This window comes from Choloepus didactylus, chromosome 5 (assembly GCF_015220235.1).
Source record: "Choloepus didactylus isolate mChoDid1 chromosome 5, mChoDid1.pri, whole genome shotgun sequence".
Classification (NCBI taxonomy): Eukaryota; Metazoa; Chordata; class Mammalia; order Pilosa; family Megalonychidae; genus Choloepus; species Choloepus didactylus.
The window spans coordinates 158,138,285-158,157,277 of NC_051311.1; the positions used below are offsets into that span (position 1 = coordinate 158,138,285).

At 44.2% G+C, this 18,993-nt stretch overlaps 1 protein-coding gene across 1 annotated transcript in view; it reads left to right on the forward strand.

The window, feature by feature from the left end:
* The window catches only part of DDC (dopa decarboxylase), a 111,496-nt gene that overhangs the window by 18,433 nt on the left and 74,070 nt on the right, over positions 1-18,993 (forward strand). Inside the window, exons 2-4 of the mRNA XM_037837176.1 lie at positions 1,960-2,188; positions 8,083-8,196; positions 12,057-12,176. Of these exons, the coding sequence (XP_037693104.1) occupies positions 1,988-2,188; positions 8,083-8,196; positions 12,057-12,176 (435 nt within the window). The 5' untranslated portion in view covers positions 1,960-1,987. The remainder of the gene's footprint in view (positions 1-1,959; positions 2,189-8,082; positions 8,197-12,056; positions 12,177-18,993) is intronic.

Below are 18,993 nucleotides of genomic sequence, written 5' to 3' on the forward strand. Positions count from 1 at the left end.
CAATAAAAATTGCATTAAAAAAATACAAACCTAATTCTGTTGGGCCATACCTGAACTAAAAATAACATCCTCTATAGGGGAGTAATATGGGATTCTTGGTAGTGGTGTTATTTGCTGTCCTTAGTAGTATATTGTATTGTATGACATGTTATTTTTCTTTTTATCATTTTTTCTTATTGCTAAAAAAAAAAACAAAACAATTTTTCTTGTAGTAATCAGTATGTTCAAATGCTGATTGTGGTGATAAATGTACAACTTTATGATGATACCATGAACAACTGATTGTACACTGTGGATAAATGTATGGTATGTGAATATAACTCTATAAAATTGTAGGAAAATATATATATAGGAGTAAAAGTGTTGGAGAAAACATGGTGAGAGGGATGATGCCTCACCAATATGGACTAACTACAATGTGTAAACTCAGAATTGAATCTTAGAACATAGCCTAACATGGACACAATAATTGTAATAGTCCCTAGATTGTAAGCTCTTACAGCAGTTAACTCTATCCCTGAGTTGTAAGGCCTATCTCTAAACTTTGAGATGTTGATCCCCTAGCATATGTTGTCACAAAGATTGGGACTGGAGGTTTGATGTGCTGAGCCCTCGAGCATGGGACTTGCCCTTATGAAGCTCATTACCACAAAGGAGAGTCTAAAGTTGTATGTAATGGTGCCTAAGAGTCTCCCCCTGAGTACCTCTTTGTTGCTCAGATGTGGCCCTCTCTCTCTCTAACTGAGCCATCTCAACAGGTGAACTCGCTGCACTCCCCCCTAGGTGGGACCCAACTCCCAGGGGTGTAAATCTCCCTGGCAACGCAGAGTATGACTCCGGGGGATGAATGTGGACCCGGCATCGTGGGACTGAGAGTATCTTCTTGACCAAAAGGGGGATGCAAAATGAGACGAAATAGCTTCAGTGGCTGAGAGATTCCAAATGGAGTCGAGAGGTCACTCTGGTGGACATTCTTATGCACTATATAGATAACACCTCTTAGGTTTTAATGTATTGGAATAGCTAGAAGTAAATACCTGAAACTACCAAACTCCAACCCAGCAGTCTGGACTCCTGAAGACAATTATATAATAATGTAGATTACAAGGGGTGACAGTGTGATTGTGAAGACCTTGTGGATCACACCCCCTTTATCTAGTGTATGGATGAGTGGAGGAATGGGGATAAAAACTAAAGGACAAATGGGGTGGGATGGGGGGATGATTTGGGAGTTTTTTTTCACTTTTATTTTTTATTCTTGTTCTGGTTCTTTCTGATGTAAGGAAAATGTTCAGAGATAGATTGTGGTGATGAACGCATAACTATGTTATCATACTGTGGACAGTGGATTGTATATCATGGATGATCGTATGGTGTGTGAATATATTTCAATAAAACTGAATTTAATAAAAAAAAATAACATCCTCAAAAACTCACAGGAATGCAGATTAAGATTAAGAACATGTGTTTCGTTGGGGTATATAATTCAATCTACCACAGTGTCTTCATGCCTTCCTGAGAGATCAGCGTTATTATCTTCATTTCTCAGATAAGGAAAGAGAGGCTCACGGGGTTAAAACTCTTGTTTCCGCCAAACAGCTAGTAATGGGCAAACAGCTTGAAAAGGCAGGATTTGGACCACGTTTGCATTAAAGCTGGGCTGGATCATGAAAATAAACTTGGGCTTCTAGTTCATTTTATTGATAAGGAAAATGAAATAAAGAGACATTGTATCGTTCTCTGTTGATAGTAGAATAAGCATTTTGCCTCAGTCTCCATATCCACAATCCTTTTCACCTCACCCAGTCATAGAAGGACTCCTGCCTTGGGGTCCTACGTGGTCTCCAAGATTTATGGGCCACTCACCAGGGGCCCTAACAATCAGCTTGCTTGGAATTATCTCACTCAGTTTAGAAGTTGTAATGTTTGCCGGTTACTTTCTTTTCTCTCTGTGTGTAGTTTTCCCTTCTGGGGAAGGCCAGTAACCATGAATGCAAGTGAATTCCGAAAACGAGGGAAAGAGATGGTGGACTATGTGGCAGATTACATGGAAGGCATCGAGAGACGCCAGGTCTACCCCAATGTGGAGCCCGGCTACCTGCGCCCCCTGATCCCAGCAGCTGCCCCCCAGGAGCCAGAAACCTTTGAGGACATCATTAACGACGTTGAGAAGATTATCATGCCAGGGGTAAGTCTGCACCTGGAGGAAAAGGAATACTTAAGGCTGTGTCAGAGGTCAGAGAACAGGAAGGCTAAGATTTGTTTAGCACATACTGGGCATCCAGCGATTAGCGTTTATTATCTTAGTAAATCCTCACAAGGACATTTTTATTGTTTCTATTTTATGGCTGAGGAAATTGAGACTCAGAGAGGTTGGGTGATTTGCCTAAGGTCACACAGCTAGTAAGTGATGGAGCCGGGATTCAAAGACGGATGGCTTGTACTGCAAAAGCAACGAGTATACTGCCAGAGACTTCAGGCCACATAGAGTGAGTCATTATTGAATGGTCAGAGGAAACAGGCCACTGATGGCTGGTTCCAAAGTAAATGAATTGCTCAAAATAGAGCATAGCCTTACCATTCATGTTTTTAGTAAAGGGTAAATACACTTATTGAAGAAATTATTTTATTTTATTTGAGAATGGGCCGCATGTTGCTCATTCTCCCCAGACCCTGACTTCCGGAAGTAGGCCATTTTATTTGAGGCCATTGAGTTACAGCAGAGGAGTGGCAGACAGAAACACCACCAGTTTCCATCTCTGATGCTCACCCGAGAACTCTAGTGCAAAAGGAACTTCATTCAGTTTCATGTGCCCACAATAAGATTTTTCCTGCCCAGGAATGACTGTTCTTTTTTCTGCAGTGGACACATATATCTGCATGGTCAAATCTGCCTTTGAATATAAGTGTGCTGGTTTGGATATGTTATGTCTCCCACAAAAGTCACAATCTTTTAACCCAATCTTGTTGGGTAGAAACTTTTAATTGTGTTTCCATGGAGAAGTGACTCACACAGCTGTGTGCAAAACCTTTGATTAAATTATTTCCATGGAGGTGTGGGCCCTGCCCATTCAGGTTGGGTCTCGATTGGTTCACTGAGTTACTTAAGAGAACTCAAGAGCCGACACAGATGCTTGCTGACACTCAGAGATGCTTGGAAATGCAGGCAGAAAGATGGAGTTGATAAGCTAAAAGACAAAATGCAGAGTTTGCCCCAGAGAAGCTAAGAGCGGACCCCCAGATGCTTAGACAGAAACACCCTGGGAGAACAAGCAAGAATGCACAGGAGCTGAGAGAGAGAAGATAAGAGAGACAGAAGCCCAGAGACATTTTAGAAAAAGCCATTTTGAAACCAGAACCCAGGAGCAAATGACCAGCAGACACCAGCCATGTGACTTCCCAGCTGACAGAGGTGTTTGGGATGCCATCAGCCTTTCTTCAGTGAAGGTATCCTCTTGTTGATGCCTTAGTATGGACACTATTGTAGCCTTAGAAATGTAAATTTGTAACCTAATAAATTCCCTTTATAAAAGCAACCCATTTCTGGTATTTTGCATTTCAGCAGCATTTGCAAACTGGAACAGTAATTAATTCCATTTTAGCCAACAATGTGAAAAGTTCAGACCTGGCGATGGTTGATTTGGCAGTTGCTTTGAACACATGGCACTTCTGCGGTTGATCTGGCAAGGAAGAAAAGGCATGTGCTCTTCAGAGCAGGAGGGGTCTCAAGATCTCAAGTCCCATTCTCTCGTTTGCAGAAGTTTGAGGCCCTGAGAAGGCAAACGATGTCACCCAGCTCAGTGAGCCCCTGAGCAGCTGGTCCTGGGCTGAGGCCTGGGGCCCACAACCCTCACTGATGAGTTCTTCAACCCCACAGCGCCTCTCTCAGACCCACTGCTTAAATTCCATCTCTCCAGATTTGCCCTTGACATTTATACTTTGAATGAAGCACAAGATTTCTGTTCTCCCATAGAGACTGTGCAAACAAACTAAGCCTTTCAGCATAAAACCCTTCAGGGAGAAGAGACGGTTAAATGTCAAGCAGAGGGGAATATGTGAGATGGAGGAATTTGAAATCTTCCCGCCCAGCCCCAGGATTTTGCCCAAGGGCATTTCCAGACCCTGCTTCCTCTTGGTACCTGCAGAGAATGGTATGAGAGAGGCTAATCAATTTCTTCTCTAATAGAGACTAAAATTGAAGAAAGTGAAGTCTTTTAACTGTAAGCCCCTTGCCGACAAACACCCAGAAGCCGAGGGTCAGCGAGCCAGCTCACGGGCAGGGAGCCCCTGACATACAGCTGCAAATCAGAGCCACCTGCTTGTCCCTCCTCTCATGCCTGCAGCTCCTTCTTTGAAAACCCTGAGGCTCCTTCCTCAGTCATTTCCTCGTGCCTCAGCTTGGACCCACCACTTCTCCTTGGTGTCCTCCTGGCCTCCATTTCTCCCACTGCCTGCTAATCCTATAAATGCTTTACAGTGTTGTTTTTGTATAAAACAAGTCCAAGTTCATCATTTCCGTTTTCAACAATCTTCATTGGCTCTCCATGGGCCCTTAGTTATATCAGGTCTTTAACCCTTGATTTCAGTGCCCACATACACTGTCCATTTGCCTCCCTAGACTTTCTCCCAAACACAACTTGCATGGTCCCTGTTCCTGTTTGCTTGAGCTGCCATTATGCAAAATACCAGAAATGGATTGGTGTTTATAAAGTGGATTTATTAGGTCACAATTTTGCAGTTCTAAGGCCATAAAAGTGTCCAAACTAAGGCATCAACAAGAGGATACCTTCACTGAAGAAAGGTCGGATGGCATCCAGAACACCTCTGTCAGCTGGGAAAGCACGTGGCTGGCATCTGTTGGTCCTTTGCTCCCAGGTTGTGTTACTTTCAGCTGCTGATTCCAGTGGCTTTCTCTTTAACCATCTGTGGGTTCTCACTTAGCTTCTCCAGGACAAACTCTGGGCTTCATCTCTTAGCTTGGCATCTCTAAACATCCTTCTGTCTGCATCTCCCAGGGTCTCCAAGTGTCTGGGTCTGTGTGAGCTCTTGGCTTCTCCCGGGGGCAAACTCTAGATTACATATCTTAGCTTCTCTCCAAAATGTGTCTCTCAGCTTCTCTGAGCTCCTTCTTTCTGTGAGCTCTCTTAAAGGACTCCACTAAACTAATCAAGACCCACCCTGAATGGATGAGGTCACACCTCCACTGAAATAATCTAATCAAAAGGTTTAACCCACAGTTGGGTGGGTCACATCTCCGTGGAAACATTTGATTAATAGGTCCCACCCATAATAAGTCTCCCCCACAAGACTGCATTAGAGGAACGTAGTCTTTCCTGGGGTAAGTAACAATTTTAAACCAGCACAGTCTCTTTACTGTTGCCAGTCAGAGCCATGGCTTAATGGAAAGAGCTGTCATTTATGGAAAGCTTATTATGTACCTGACTATGTTATATATTATGCATTATTTATACTCTTGCTTAATCCTTATAATCACTCTGCAAGATGGTATCTCTTTCCAACAGATGAGAAAACTGTGGATTACAGTCATAGCCAGCTTGCCGGTTGCTAAGTGGCCTGCAGGGATTCAGTCCCGGGTCCCTCTGACCTAAAAGCCTCGCTCTGCTACTTGCTGGCTGCGTGATCACAGGGGGCTTACAGATGCTCTCTGTAAGGCGTGTACCTGCAGAGAATGGTATGATTAGCCTCTCTCATACCATTCTCTGCAGTTACCATCTCTGCAGGCGTATGAGAGTATTTGTCTCTAATGTGGTGTGAATATTAGTTGAAAGTGAAAGCAAACATGCCAGTGTCCTCTGTCAAGAATCTGTCTTGTCTTCCCAGGTTCTGGAGGGCAGGTGGATAGGGAAAAGAGATGGAGAAAAACTGCGGCGACTGAGTGCCCCAAAGTAGAGTAAGGGCTGCATTCTGACTTTCTTGGGTCCCCGTCTCCATAAAAAGAGAAAACATCATGTTTTGCGAAAGCATCGGATAAAGATAAACATATTAACATTATACATTAACATTTGTCCTTCAATACAAAAGTTGGTTTTATTTTTTCCTTCTGATTTTCAAAGAAATCAGCTTCACCACCCTCCTTTCTCTGGACCACCCTCAGAGCCCTTTCAGTCTCCCACAGCCTCCTCTACTCTGCACCCCCTACTAAGAGCCCCATCTTCTTCATTGGCCCTGGACACCTCCCTGGAGAAGCTTTCCCTGATTCCTTTTTCTGCTTCTCACAGGTGACAGCAACAACCCTTTCCCCTCTCTTTCTCTCTCTCTCTCTCTCTCTCTCTCTCTCTCTCTCTCTCTCTCTCTCACACACACACACACACACACACACACACACACATACACACACACTACACCAGTACCCCTAGGCTGAATTAATTTTTTTCCTCTGGGATCCTGTAACATCATGTACCTCCCCACCCCATCCATGCCCCAGGAACATCCACTGCAGTCTTCCCGGTCTTTCTGAGCCCTGCTCCCCACCCTTGTCCTGGCAGACATGGGGGTGACTGTGGTTGCTGTGGGTCCAGTCTAAGGTCTGCATGACAGCATCAATCCTGCTGAACGCTCCTGGATCTCGGGGAGCACTGTTGCCCTGCTCCTTTCACAATCAAGGAAATGCCCAGACCACATCTTGGATGACATACAGTTGATAACTAGTGTTATCAAGAAAGACACGTTTGGATGTTTGTCCCAGACTGTGGGAAAATGACTAATGTTGGCTGAACAGATCTTTGGCCTCTGGGAATGCTAGAACTGGAAGACATACCAGGGTCCATCCTCTCCTTGTGCCTGAGGGGATACTGGAGCCTGAGGGGGTCCTCTATTGCTGAGGTAGCCCAGAAAGTCTGAAATGTGACCAGATTTGTGGTCAGGAGCACATTCAATGGCCCTGAACTCAGGTTTCCTGGGTGGAAATGGTACAAAGATAAGGGGAAGAGAAGTGGCTGGATGCTGTCTCTTAGACAACAGCAAGGGTTACAAACCTCAAGCCAAATTATGATCCCTGGGACCTTCTCTCCTGCAATGGGTGATGATGCTGGAGTTTCAAGGGCTTTATTCCGTTCTCACCTGACAGGTGTATAATTGACAAGAACAGATTAGAGAAGCAAAAAATAGGCTACATACCCCCATTTTCTTTCTTTCCTCCCTCGATGTTCTGCCCAGACTCTGAGATGATCCCGGCCCATCCCTTGTTGCCATTGCTAGGTCTTCACTCCCCCAGCTAGGGAGACAGAGGTGCCCCCTCCCTGAACATATATGCTCCTCCCCTCCCCTCCTCTCCCTGCATCTCCCCCTGACTCCTTGGCCTCGCAGTTGCTCCCAGGCATCCCTGTACCCTCAGATCACTTCACAGCAGAAAGCAGTGGCTGCCTGTTTGTGCATCTCCTGCCCTGCTCCACCTGAGCTCCTTGAGGACAGGCATGAGGTGGGATCCATCTTTCCCTCCTGCCTCACCCAGGGCTTGGCACCCAGAGGATGTTCTCCCTTTTTAGCTGGCCTGGGCTGGAGGAGAGGGAGGTGGCAGGAGCAGGGGGGCAGGAGGAAAGGGACAGAGATGGTAAAAGATATAGGGGTGAGGTGACAGAGAGAGATGCTCAGCTGGAGGGCGCAGATTTTTCTGGAGAGGAAGGAGGTGGGATATGACCACAATGCAAGTTTGGAACCTGACGGAAAAAGCTGAAAATCACGCTTCTTAATACAAATAGGATTGGGAACCTAGCAAGAATTAAAAACCCAGTGTTGTTTTTATAGACTTTATTTTTTGCTTTTTATAAGTTTATTTTTTTATTTATGACAAAGGCAAATGAAGACTTTATACTTTAGGGACATCAAATTTCCTTCTTAGACAACAAATATATTCAAGTAAGAAAAAAAGAGGGATCAGTTTATAGTAGTGACTGTAGAGGGGTCATCATATGGGGGTACTGGAACGACTGCAATTTGGGGAATGGCACTAACCAAAACCAGGCCTGGGTGCATCAGCAGCTGGGGCACCGAGGGTAAGGGGTTCTGTGTGGGGCTGGCTTCCTTGGGACCCTGAATAGTTAGCTGGTTCCATCTGCCACTCAGGTGACCCACTGGCACAGCCCCTACTTCTTCGCCTACTTCCCCACGGCCAGCTCCTACCCAGCCATGCTCGCGGACATGCTGTGTGGGGCCATCGGCTGCGTTGGCTTCTCCTGGGTGAGTGCTGGGTGATGGAGGGGGTGGGTGGGGGTGGGTCCTGCTGTGGTGAGGGTCCTGGCCATGGGGTCATGGCCCCTGCTTCCCTCTGGCAACTTGCAGGACATGAGCAGAGGGTAGCAGGGAGGGGGGACCCTGTTGCAGAGAACAAGAAGGATTTAGTCCCTGGAGAGGGTACCTTATAAAGGGACTGAAATTTGAAATACAGAGAAATAGCAGAGGCATATCTGGAGTCTTTTTGGAAAGGTCCCAACCAGGAAAAGCCAAAACTCATCACAGTGGTGACTTGAGAAGCACTTTGTATGAGTTAAAATCAGTCTCCGAGGCCCCAGCATTTCTGCAGCTGGAACCTGGGGATCTGCATTCTAACAAACAGACCAGAGGGTTTGTGTATACTCTTAGGTTTGAGAGGCGCTGCTGCCTATGTCTCATTCCATCTGTTTTCAACCAGGGTTCCCCCCCTATCAGAAATGCTGAGTGCTGGCAAAGCAGGGATCTCTGGAAATGGGACCCAGCTCCAGTCGCCACCAACCTTTCCCTCCTTATTTGGGGACAAAATATCAGGAAAGATCCCTGCTCAGAAGAGAGGGTAGAGCTGACTCTTTTTTGTGGTTCCCTGCTCCCAGATACAGTGTTGCAGAAAGGATTTCTTCCTTGCAAAGCACAGAGGGCTCTGCTCTGCAGGCTGCCCTGCCATTTCAGGGACCCTAGGATGCACACACACAGGGGGAGTCTTCAAAGCTCAGGGGTAGGCTCTGCCTTTAGGTCCAGCATGTCCTCCTTATTGGTACTTTGGAGCTCTGTGGGCTCCTAGGGGCTGATCAATGCATGCTAGACAGGGGGACCTATGTCTGTAAAGATGTTGATTTATGAATTTGCAGCACGAACCAGCAGGACTTGGCAGAGCTAACTTCTCTTTCCCCCATCTAGAAGGGCTGGGAGCTGCTTGATAGGTGGGAGTCAGCAGGGTTGACTGGATGGGTTGAAGATGACATACACAGCTCCCTTCACAGTGGTCTCTGCCTCATCCTGCCCGGTCCTCCAGGACCACCTTCCTGATCGGCAGAGCTGCGGGAACATGGCCAGTGTGGGCCTCAGTGGCCTTCCATTGTCTTTGTCAGCCACCACCTCTTTTAATGGACATTTTCTTTCATTAGACATCATAACAGATTTCATTTTATTCTTCTGGTCTGGGAGACTTTCTGTCTCTTCAGAGTGATTTGGCATCAAATTGCTTCTGTTCTTTCTGAGGACAGTAATTTGTCTTGGGCGTTAGAGAGGTGCCTTGCTGTCTTTCTTTTTTTTTTTTTTTTTTTCATTTTATTGAGATATATTCACATACCACGCAGTCATACAAAACAAATCGTATATTCGATTGTTCACAGTACCATTACATAGTTGTACATTCATCACCTAAATCAATCCCTGACACCTTCATTAGCACACACACAAAAATAATAAGAATAATAATTAAAATGAAAAAGAACAATTAAAGTAAAAAAGAACACTGGGTACCTTTGTCTGTTTGTTTGTTCCCTTCCCCTGTTTTTCTACTCATCCATCCATAAACTAGACAAAGTGGAGTGTGGTCCTTATGGCTTTCCCAATCCCATTGTCACCCCTCATAAGCTACATTTTTATACAATTGTCTTCGAGATTCATGGGTTCTGGGTTGTAGTTTGATAGTTTCAGGTATCCACCACCAGCTACCCCAATTCTTTAGAACCTAAAAAGGGTTGTCTAAATTGTGCGTAAGAGTGCCCACCAGAGTGACCTCTCGACTCCTTTTGGAATCTCTCTGCCACTCAAACTTATTTCATTTCCTTTCACATCCCCCTTTTGGTCAAGAAGATGTTCTCCGTCCCACGATGCCAGGTCTACATTCCTACCTGGGAGTCATATTCCACGTTGCCAGGGAGATTCACTCCCCTGGGTGTCTGATCCCACGTAGGGGTGAGGGCAGTGATTTCACCTTTCAAGTTGGCTTAGCTAGAGAGAGAGGGCCACATCTGAGCAACAAAGAGGCATTCGGGAGGAGGCTCTTAGGCACAAATATAGGGAGGCCTAGCCTCTCCTTTACACCTTGCTGTCTTTCTGCCTGATACCTGTGACTCTGAATGAGGAAGGCAGTTTCCTATGCCTGGACCTGGGCTTACCCAGGATGGGGTGGAACAGGCAGGCTGACTAGCAGGGAGAAAGTGCTTGCTGACTTATTCTTACCAGGCATGGCATTATGATGCTGGCATATGCTTCTAGGCACAAGAGCATCATTTAGCCCCACAAAGAGTCCCAACCTTCCACCTCCTGTGTGCAAGGAGAAGGGAAAATCCAAAGCAAGGTCATCCCAGGCTTAGAACGTGCAGGCAAATGGAGTGAGTTTCCACGGGAACAAAGACTCAGATACAACAGATATTCTCAGCAAATGACCACTTTATCACTTGCACAATGCAAAGGCTCCTAAAGAGTGGGGGAGTAGGTTCCATCATGGCTGGACCCCTGCAGAGGAAGACTTCTAGGATTAGGGTCAGTGCATGGCAAGCTCTGCATGCCTCACTTCATGTTGGAGATGAGGAGCCCTGTGCTGCCCAAGGGACAGTGCTTATACTTTGCGGAGTGGGGGGAGCCCTGCCATTGAGAAAAAAACATGTTTCCCGCAACCTTTCTGCAGAGTTCCCACCCTGGCAAGCAGTTGAAGCTGTTTATTCCTGGTTTGGGGTTCAAGATACAGTCAGGCCATTCCTTTTCTGTGGGTAGGTTGTTTATCACAGTTCAGACCTAATGTCTCCTCCAGGCTACAAAATGGAAACATACTGACTCAAACATCTGTACACAAACAAGAGGGGAAAAGGTTGGGCTAGGCAAGGGCTGGGGGGTGGCCGCTGAGTGTGTCCATGACTTCCTCAGACCTCCTGGCAGAATAAAGCTGCCAAGAGCTCAGCTTCTTGCCACCAGTATTCACTCCATCACTGATGACTACTGAGAAAGTTTGACCAGTCAGCCTTTCTAGATCCTTCTATAAATAAGGAAATGAATAAATAAGCCAACAAATAGTGCCTCTGTAGTGAGGCATGGTGGAGTAAGGTTTGAATCTGGTGGTCTGTGTGTTCCTTCCAAACCATTCTCCTTAAATGAGTCTTGGGCAAATGCTTGGTTTCGGGCATTTGAGTAGCATCTAAGATTGGGTGATTTTAATCTGGTGTTCAGTGGAAAAGTAAAACCCACTGCTGCTCCTGAAATTGTGTGGCACCTGGCCTTTTGCTCAGTCTCCAGCCCCTGGAAAATCAATGGTGAAGACGGGTGAGAAAAAGAGGGTGCTGAATCCAGGGATGGCTCATAACTCACATCAGTGGACCAAAGTCTGGGTGGAAAGACTGTGAGGACAGTAGGGTCACGAGGGCAAGGAGGAGCAGATGAAGACATACCCACTCTTTCACACAGTCTCATGTGTTGCTTCTTGCAACAGATCTGGGATCTGAGGTGTCTTGGTCCCTCCATTTTCCAAGCAGAGAAAAGAGGACTCTCATTTGCGCAGAGCTCTTAGCCCTGTGTTTGCTCAGAGCAGTCCCTTGGTAAATGTGGTAGTGCTTCTGGGAAAGTGCGTGCCACACAGCACCCATTCTGTGGACCTGTCCTCTGCTGCTCCTTCTCTCTGGAACTCTGTGATGGATGCGCATGCCCTAAATTAAATCCCACCCGCAGACGGACCTTGAAAGTTGTCTTAAACACCTTTTGTTAAATTGATAAAATAAAGTAACAGAAGTAACAAGGTTATCTTCTTTTTTATACCCCTTGATCCAAAGTGGCCAGGGTTCTCAGGGCAGTGGCTTGCTGTTAACTCCTTCCTTCTCCTCCCATGCTAGGTTGCGAGTCCAGCATGTACAGAGCTGGAGACGGTGATGATGGACTGGCTCGGGAAGATGCTGCAACTGCCAGAGGCATTTTTGGCTGGGAAAGCTGGAGAAGGGGGTGGAGTGATCCAGGTGAGGGTGTGTGTGTGGGAAGGAGGAGTGTGGCTTTCTGGGCTGCATAGGTTCCACAAAGGGATGACAGCTGCAGGTGGAATAAAAAGAGGCATGTGTGCTTCCTTCTGCATCCTCCTATTTCTTCTAGAGAATAAGCAAAGCCAAGCTATTGGGAAAACCCTGGTCTTGGTGTCTGGAGTTGGATCTCATGCACTCTCCACTAGCTGTGGGCAAGTCACTTCCTTCCCTGGGTTTGCAGCAGATAGAAGAGGAGCTATCTCATGGCAGATGCATCAGAATAAAAACACAACTAGAGCTAATACCAATGTTGTGTTCCCCAAGTACCAGCCATTATACTTAAGCAACTTACAGGCATGAACTCATTTAATTTTCACAGCACCTTGAGTTAAGGGCCATTTATGTTAGGGGACATTCTATTTTGCAGGTTTGTAAACCAAAGCACAGGGCAGTTAGGTAGCCTGCCCGCTGACTCCCAGCTAGTGATCTGTAGAGCTAGGATCTGCTCCCATATCTGTCTACTTCCTGAACCCATTATCTTCATCCCTCACCACAGTGTACTTCCTTCAGTAAGATAAATGGCAGTTGTGACCGTGCTTCAACAGCTATAAGGCTCCAGTTATATGTGAATCAATAGTTTACCTAAATATGCTGCTTTTTCTAGGCACTGGTCTAATTCATTCTATTTATTTCACATCCATCTATGAAGAGCAGCTTGTGTGCCAGGCACACATTAGGGAACAAGACAGACACAAATAGGCAATCACAGTGAGGTTTCTGTTCTACCAAGGTCTCCAGGACAATTTTCACTAAGACAACATGGACTTTGTGCATGATTTTATTTCCCAGCGTGGAAGATTGGCTATATTGGAGAACAGTCACCCTGCCTTATATCATCTGTGTGTGTGTGAAGTCTATGATAATTATATTGGGAACACTTTCTTTACTTTGAATGAAACGGGATTTCCTTTCCCAGTTGCTGTCTTCTCAAAGGCTCTGAGAATTAGTTAAGTCAATGATTATTCTGTCCACTCAACAATGAGAATCCTGAGGAACAGACTGGGAAATGCTGTTACCAGACCAAGGCAGTAGATTCTTTTGCCTGATGTGCTCAAATGACCAATTCCTGAAACATTGGGGTTTCAAAGAGAGAAAGAGTTTATTGCTAGGCACCAAGCAGGAGATCAGATGCCTATGGGTCCAAAATCTGTCTCCCCAAACTGCAATAATTCTGATAGTCTTATAGTATCAAAAGATGGGCAAGTTTTAGGATAATGAGTACTATGGCCCCAGATGATATAATTAGAGGTGAGCTAATTATTGAGCATGTGCAGATTGATTACATGCTTAGTCACAGAACATATGTAAGAAAATGGTGGCCTTAATATGATGGTCATGATTTTTAGTATTATAATGAGGTATAGGTGACTTGTAGGTCAGTCTAAGCTACTGAGCATATCAGGCAGGCCCATTTTGGTTAGATCCAGCTTCGGTTATCAAGATAACTTTGGACTTGGGGTGGGTTAGTTCTGCGCTGACCCAGGACCTTTCATTAATAAACATTAGGGGTTGTCTTTAGTGGTCCTAAGACTTTGAAGTCAAAAAACTGGATAAATGGGTACAAGTGAAGGTTAGTCACAAGGCTTTTACAATCACAAGGGCACAAGATACAGGCTATATAATCATTAACAGAGATCAAGGCAGCTGGATTACAGTTCAGGTGTCAGGTATTTCTCTCTGTCTACTCTAATATACCATAAAGTAAAAAGGAGTATCTGTATAATGATTCAGTAATCATAATCAGTCCTTAAATCCTAACTTCTCGGTTACAATGCCTCGTTTGAAATCGGGTGACCAGTACCACTGAGCTAAACTAGGAATCAAGTCACCCAGTCCCCAGCCCTGAGGCTATTCAGCCAGACCATGATTTTTAAACTGTGGCTGCTGTAACAAATTTTAGAAGCTTAAAACAACACAAATTTATTATCTCACAGTTCTGTGAAGTCTAACACACAGCTCAATGGGCTAAAACCAAGGAGCCGTCAGGGCTGCATTCCTTCTGGAGGCTCTAGGGAGGAATCTGTTTCGTTGCCAAGTGGGCAGGCTCGTGTCCACCCCTTCGGTCCTCTTATCCCTTACATTCTTTGATTGTCTCCCGGCCTGTCCTACCTAAGTGATTCTGAGTCCGAAGCTGATGAAAATCAAACACTAGCTATATTGGAAACAAAGCTTCAATATGATGCTGTGAACCAGACTTTTAAACATGGCAGCAACAATGACTTTCTAGCAAATCCCAAATATTCATGGACTGGTAGCTTCTTCACCAGAGGTTATGCCACTGGGTTAAGTCTCCTTGGCAAAGATCACATGCAAATCCGGGCCCTCCTATGTGTCTTCAGACCATGGGGAGAGAGGCTGCTGTGAACAGCCCCCAACCAATGTCCCTTTAGCTGGACATCATCTTAGGAAAGGCAAGGCAGACTTTTCAAACCAGTAGTTCATTAGTCTTCATTCTCCAGGGGACACCATTACCATCCTTCTCAAATGAAGACAAAGAGTGTTGCCAGAGAGACAAAAAAGGCAGCAGGAAGGGATAGGAAAGGAGAACCATGCTATGAGGAGGGGGATTGGGTTTTGACTTGAGTAATTTTGAGGTGTAGGGGTGAGCTAACACTTCACAAGAGGCTGATGCTGATAGGAGACTTACTTTTTCTTCACAGTCCCATACATTTTGCCAAAATCTACTTTTTTCATTTGTTCCACTCATTTTCACCCTGTAGGAGTTGGTCAACCCTATTGGTCCATGACTCAACTTTTTCACCTTGGGAAACTTTTCTCCTGTTATACTGCTTGTAGTCCACTTCTGTTCTGTTGTAAAGCACTCCAGTTTTCCGCAGGTTGGATACCCCTTCTATTAATTTTATCTTTCTTTGGCTATTTTCCTTTTCCTGTCATTTTCTCTCCTACATTTTGAGGGGATTTTTCATGCCTTTCTCTACCTCTCTATTTCAGTTTTCCATATTGCCAATTTATTGCCTTCAATGTAGATTTCAGTTCTGCTATTCTGCTTAAAATAATTATTGCCCTTTTCTAATTGTGAAAACTGGATGCTTATTGCAAAAAATGGGAAAAAATACAGGAACCTTTTTATTGGTGTACTTCCTCCCCAAATTATTTCAAAACATGTATTATATACATATATATTTATATTTGTGTGTACGTATAATAAAATTGAGATAATACAATACCTACATATTTTCTATATGACATTTTACTTACCGTTTTATTGTGAACATTTCCCATTGTTTAGATATTGTTTGGGAATATCATTACTGCATGATTTGCTATGTTGGGTCACAAGTTATATAAATAATGAGTGAGATATTTCTGTTGTATCAAATTTTCACTCTTATAAATAATATTTCAGAGGAGTTCCTTTTGAATAAAGTGCAGTAATCTTCCAAGAAGAGTATTAACCTCCTACTGGGGCTCTCCTGTCTGAGTCCATGTTCACTGTTCATCTTCTACCCCCCCATAATAATAATAATAAAAAAATTAAATAATTATTTAACTAAATAAGTAATAAATAAAATAAGAATTGAGTGATTCTGAGTCATTAGATCTTACAACTAAAACAAATTCATGTTCAATCCTGTCTAGCATCCCAAGATAATTAATTCGATACTTCTCAAAGAATCTTACAAATGCACAAATAAACACAATCTAACATTGTATTTATTATAGTAGGTATTCTTTTTTTAAACATCCACTATAAACTAGAGTATGATTTATCCTATTTCTTGTGCTTTAGCTTATCACTTTTCATCCTCAGAATATTTATGAGAATTGCACTAGGGACAACCTTTTTCATAGATGAGAAAACTGAAGCTCAGAAAGGTGATGTAATTTGCCCAAGGACACACAGCTAATTAAAGGCCCAGCTAGTAGGGAATGAGAACCGGACTGGTGAGTCTTAAATCAGCTCACCCCTAACCATTTGCCTGAGTTAGAGTGCCCAAAGGTGTGCATGCTACCATGGGTGAAATGTTCTAATTATCTTCTCTTTAAAGGCAAATTCCATTTTCCAGAGCCAGCAGAAGTCCTAGTGTTTCGTTAGGAATCTGGTATCTGGCAGCCCACTGGTTTCTGTAGCCCAAGCTTCCCCATAGCCCCACTTAGGGCCTAAACCACTCAATATTTGCTGAATGAAAGCAGGCTACTTTGTCTATGTTTGCAGCAGGAAGCCTCAGCCTGCCCAGCTGACAAGGCTGATTGTCTGTAATTTGTGAAGCCCCAAAGAGTAGCCGAGTTTGGTGACAGCTTGTGAGTCTTGAGCTGCGCTGGACACAGAGCCAGGCTGCCTTATCGATCCCCTTGGAGCTGTAATCACAGCTGCCAGGAAACAGTGCTGTGATGGGTGTCAGGCAGGGGACCGCTGGAGCCAAATGGCAAATCATCATCTGGAGGCTGGACAAATGTAGCCTGTGAAAATTGTCTCTTAATTGGGTTTGAAAGGTCTTGTGGAAGAAAAGGCTATTTCTCACCGTGTGTGTGTGTGTATGTGTTGCGGGGGAGGGGGGACTCGAAAAAGCAGAAGATGAAAGGGTATTTCCGCTCCCAGCATCAGCCAGCCTAAGCCTCAGATCTCAGCTGCCTGTTCTTCTGCCTCTTGAGCAGAGCTTACCATGGCAACCTTTGTTTGCCTGCAATAAAGCTAAGGTATCATTATGCTCTCAGTGCGCAGAGCAGTCACCCTGCCCTTCTCTTCCCTTTGCAAAGATCTGTTTCCAATAAAGGGAAAAGAAATCCTTCTGACTTCCCATTGGAGTCTGCCAAAATACACTGGTAGCATTGGAGCAGTTGAGTTCTGTATACTCTACTGACATGTTTCATTAAAATGGTTATTATTATTATTATTGCTTTTTGTTGTCTGAGGGAGGGGTATTTTTTTTTTTTTCTGGGCATGGACAGAGCCCCAAGGGAAACCACAAAGAATTGACATGGTGACTCAAAGCCTTTCATTAGAATGTGGTTTGGAGGAGAATGAACATTGGCCGGTAGGGAGCAGGATAACGAGTTCCAAGGCTTCAAACAGAGGGTAGAATTTACATTTGGGAAACAAAAAGGAGTATGATCACCAGGAGCTGTGCCTTACAATAAACTTTACATGTTACATCTCCAGTTAGAATGAATAAGTCAATGGACCATTCATGAAAAACAGATCGTGCCACAGGAGTGGTGGGGGTGGGTGTGAGTGGGGAGAGGAGCCCCTTGAGAGAGATAATAGGGTTCAGGAAAGAAGTGTAAAATAGGGTGCCTGCCCTTGGGGAGCTTGTATTCCCCTGGGATGGCTGACAACTTTGCCAGCCAAGTTATCTTTCACCCTATCTAAAACCATGTCTAAAATCATTGCTAATGAAAACATAGCCTAAAGGAAATGTAATATCCATCTTAGATTCTGAATGAAGAGGATTATATATCTGTATATTTGAGCCCATGCATTAGAGAGATACAGAAACATCAGTACATATATTTATGTTTAATTTTCACCTGCTTCCTAGAAGGATATGCGTTGGTTTTAAAAGAATAAATAAAAGCAGTAAAAGAGTAAAATAAAACTGGGAAATTGGGATCAATGACTGTAAGGTAAAAATATTAACAAGATTAACATTGCTATATAATTGTTTTATTGAATAGTTCTCCGGAAAACTCTTGAATCTTACAAAGCTTTCTTATAGTCAACAAAAACTACCTTCTTTTATTATTCCTTTCTAATATTGAGACCTGGTCAGTTGATGGCTTTCTTCTAGGATTTACTCAAGTCTTGGTGAACAGGAGCAGAGAAAAGGAGAGAAGATGCTCACAGATGTCTGGAAGATACATGCCTGTTCCAGTTTGCTAATGCTGCTGATATGCAAAATACCAGAAACGGATTGGCTTTTATAAGGGGGGTTTATTTGGTTACAAAGTTAGAGTCTGAAGGCCATGAAAATGTCCAAATGAAGGCATCAACACAAGTATACCTTCACTGAAGGAAGGCCAGTGGCATCCAGAAAACCTCTGTTAGATGGGAAGGCACGTAGCTGGCATCTGCTGACCCCACATTGTGTTCCAGCTCCAGTCTCAGCTCCTGTGCATTCTTCAAAGTATCTTTCTTGGCTGCAGCTCCAAAATGTCACTCCTAGCTGCTCTCCTAAATGTCACTCTTAGCTGCTCTGAGTTCCTTCTGTTTGTCAGCTCTTTTATATGGCTCCAGTGATTTAATTCAGACTCATCCTGAATGGGTAGGGTAACACCTTTGTGGAAATTATCCTATCAAAGGTCTTGCCCAAAGTTGATTGAGTCACATCTCCATGGAAACACTCAATCAGAGGATTCCAACCTAATCATCACTAATACATCTGACCCCACAAGTTTGCATCAAAGAACATGTCATTTTGGGGGACATAATACATCCAAACTGGCACAGTGCCCCAGTAGCAAGAACAGATGTGGACTCCATCCTACCCTGCCCATACTGATGAGCTGATGATTTGGGGCACATTATTTAATCTCTGTGAGCATCAATTTCTCTGACAAAAGATGGCAAAATGAAAAATAAAACCCACAGAATTATTTTGCAAAGTAAATAGGATGACATACTGGGTTGATCCGTATTATTTCACCCATCCCAATCTCAAAGTAGTGAATTTTGAGCTATTCTTTACTAACATGCCAAAACATGGTGTCAGCTTTAGTAATTGAGAGAAATCCTCTATGGCGTCTTCTGAGTCTCTATGAAAATGCATCACTGACTTTTAAACACATGCAAGTTGCT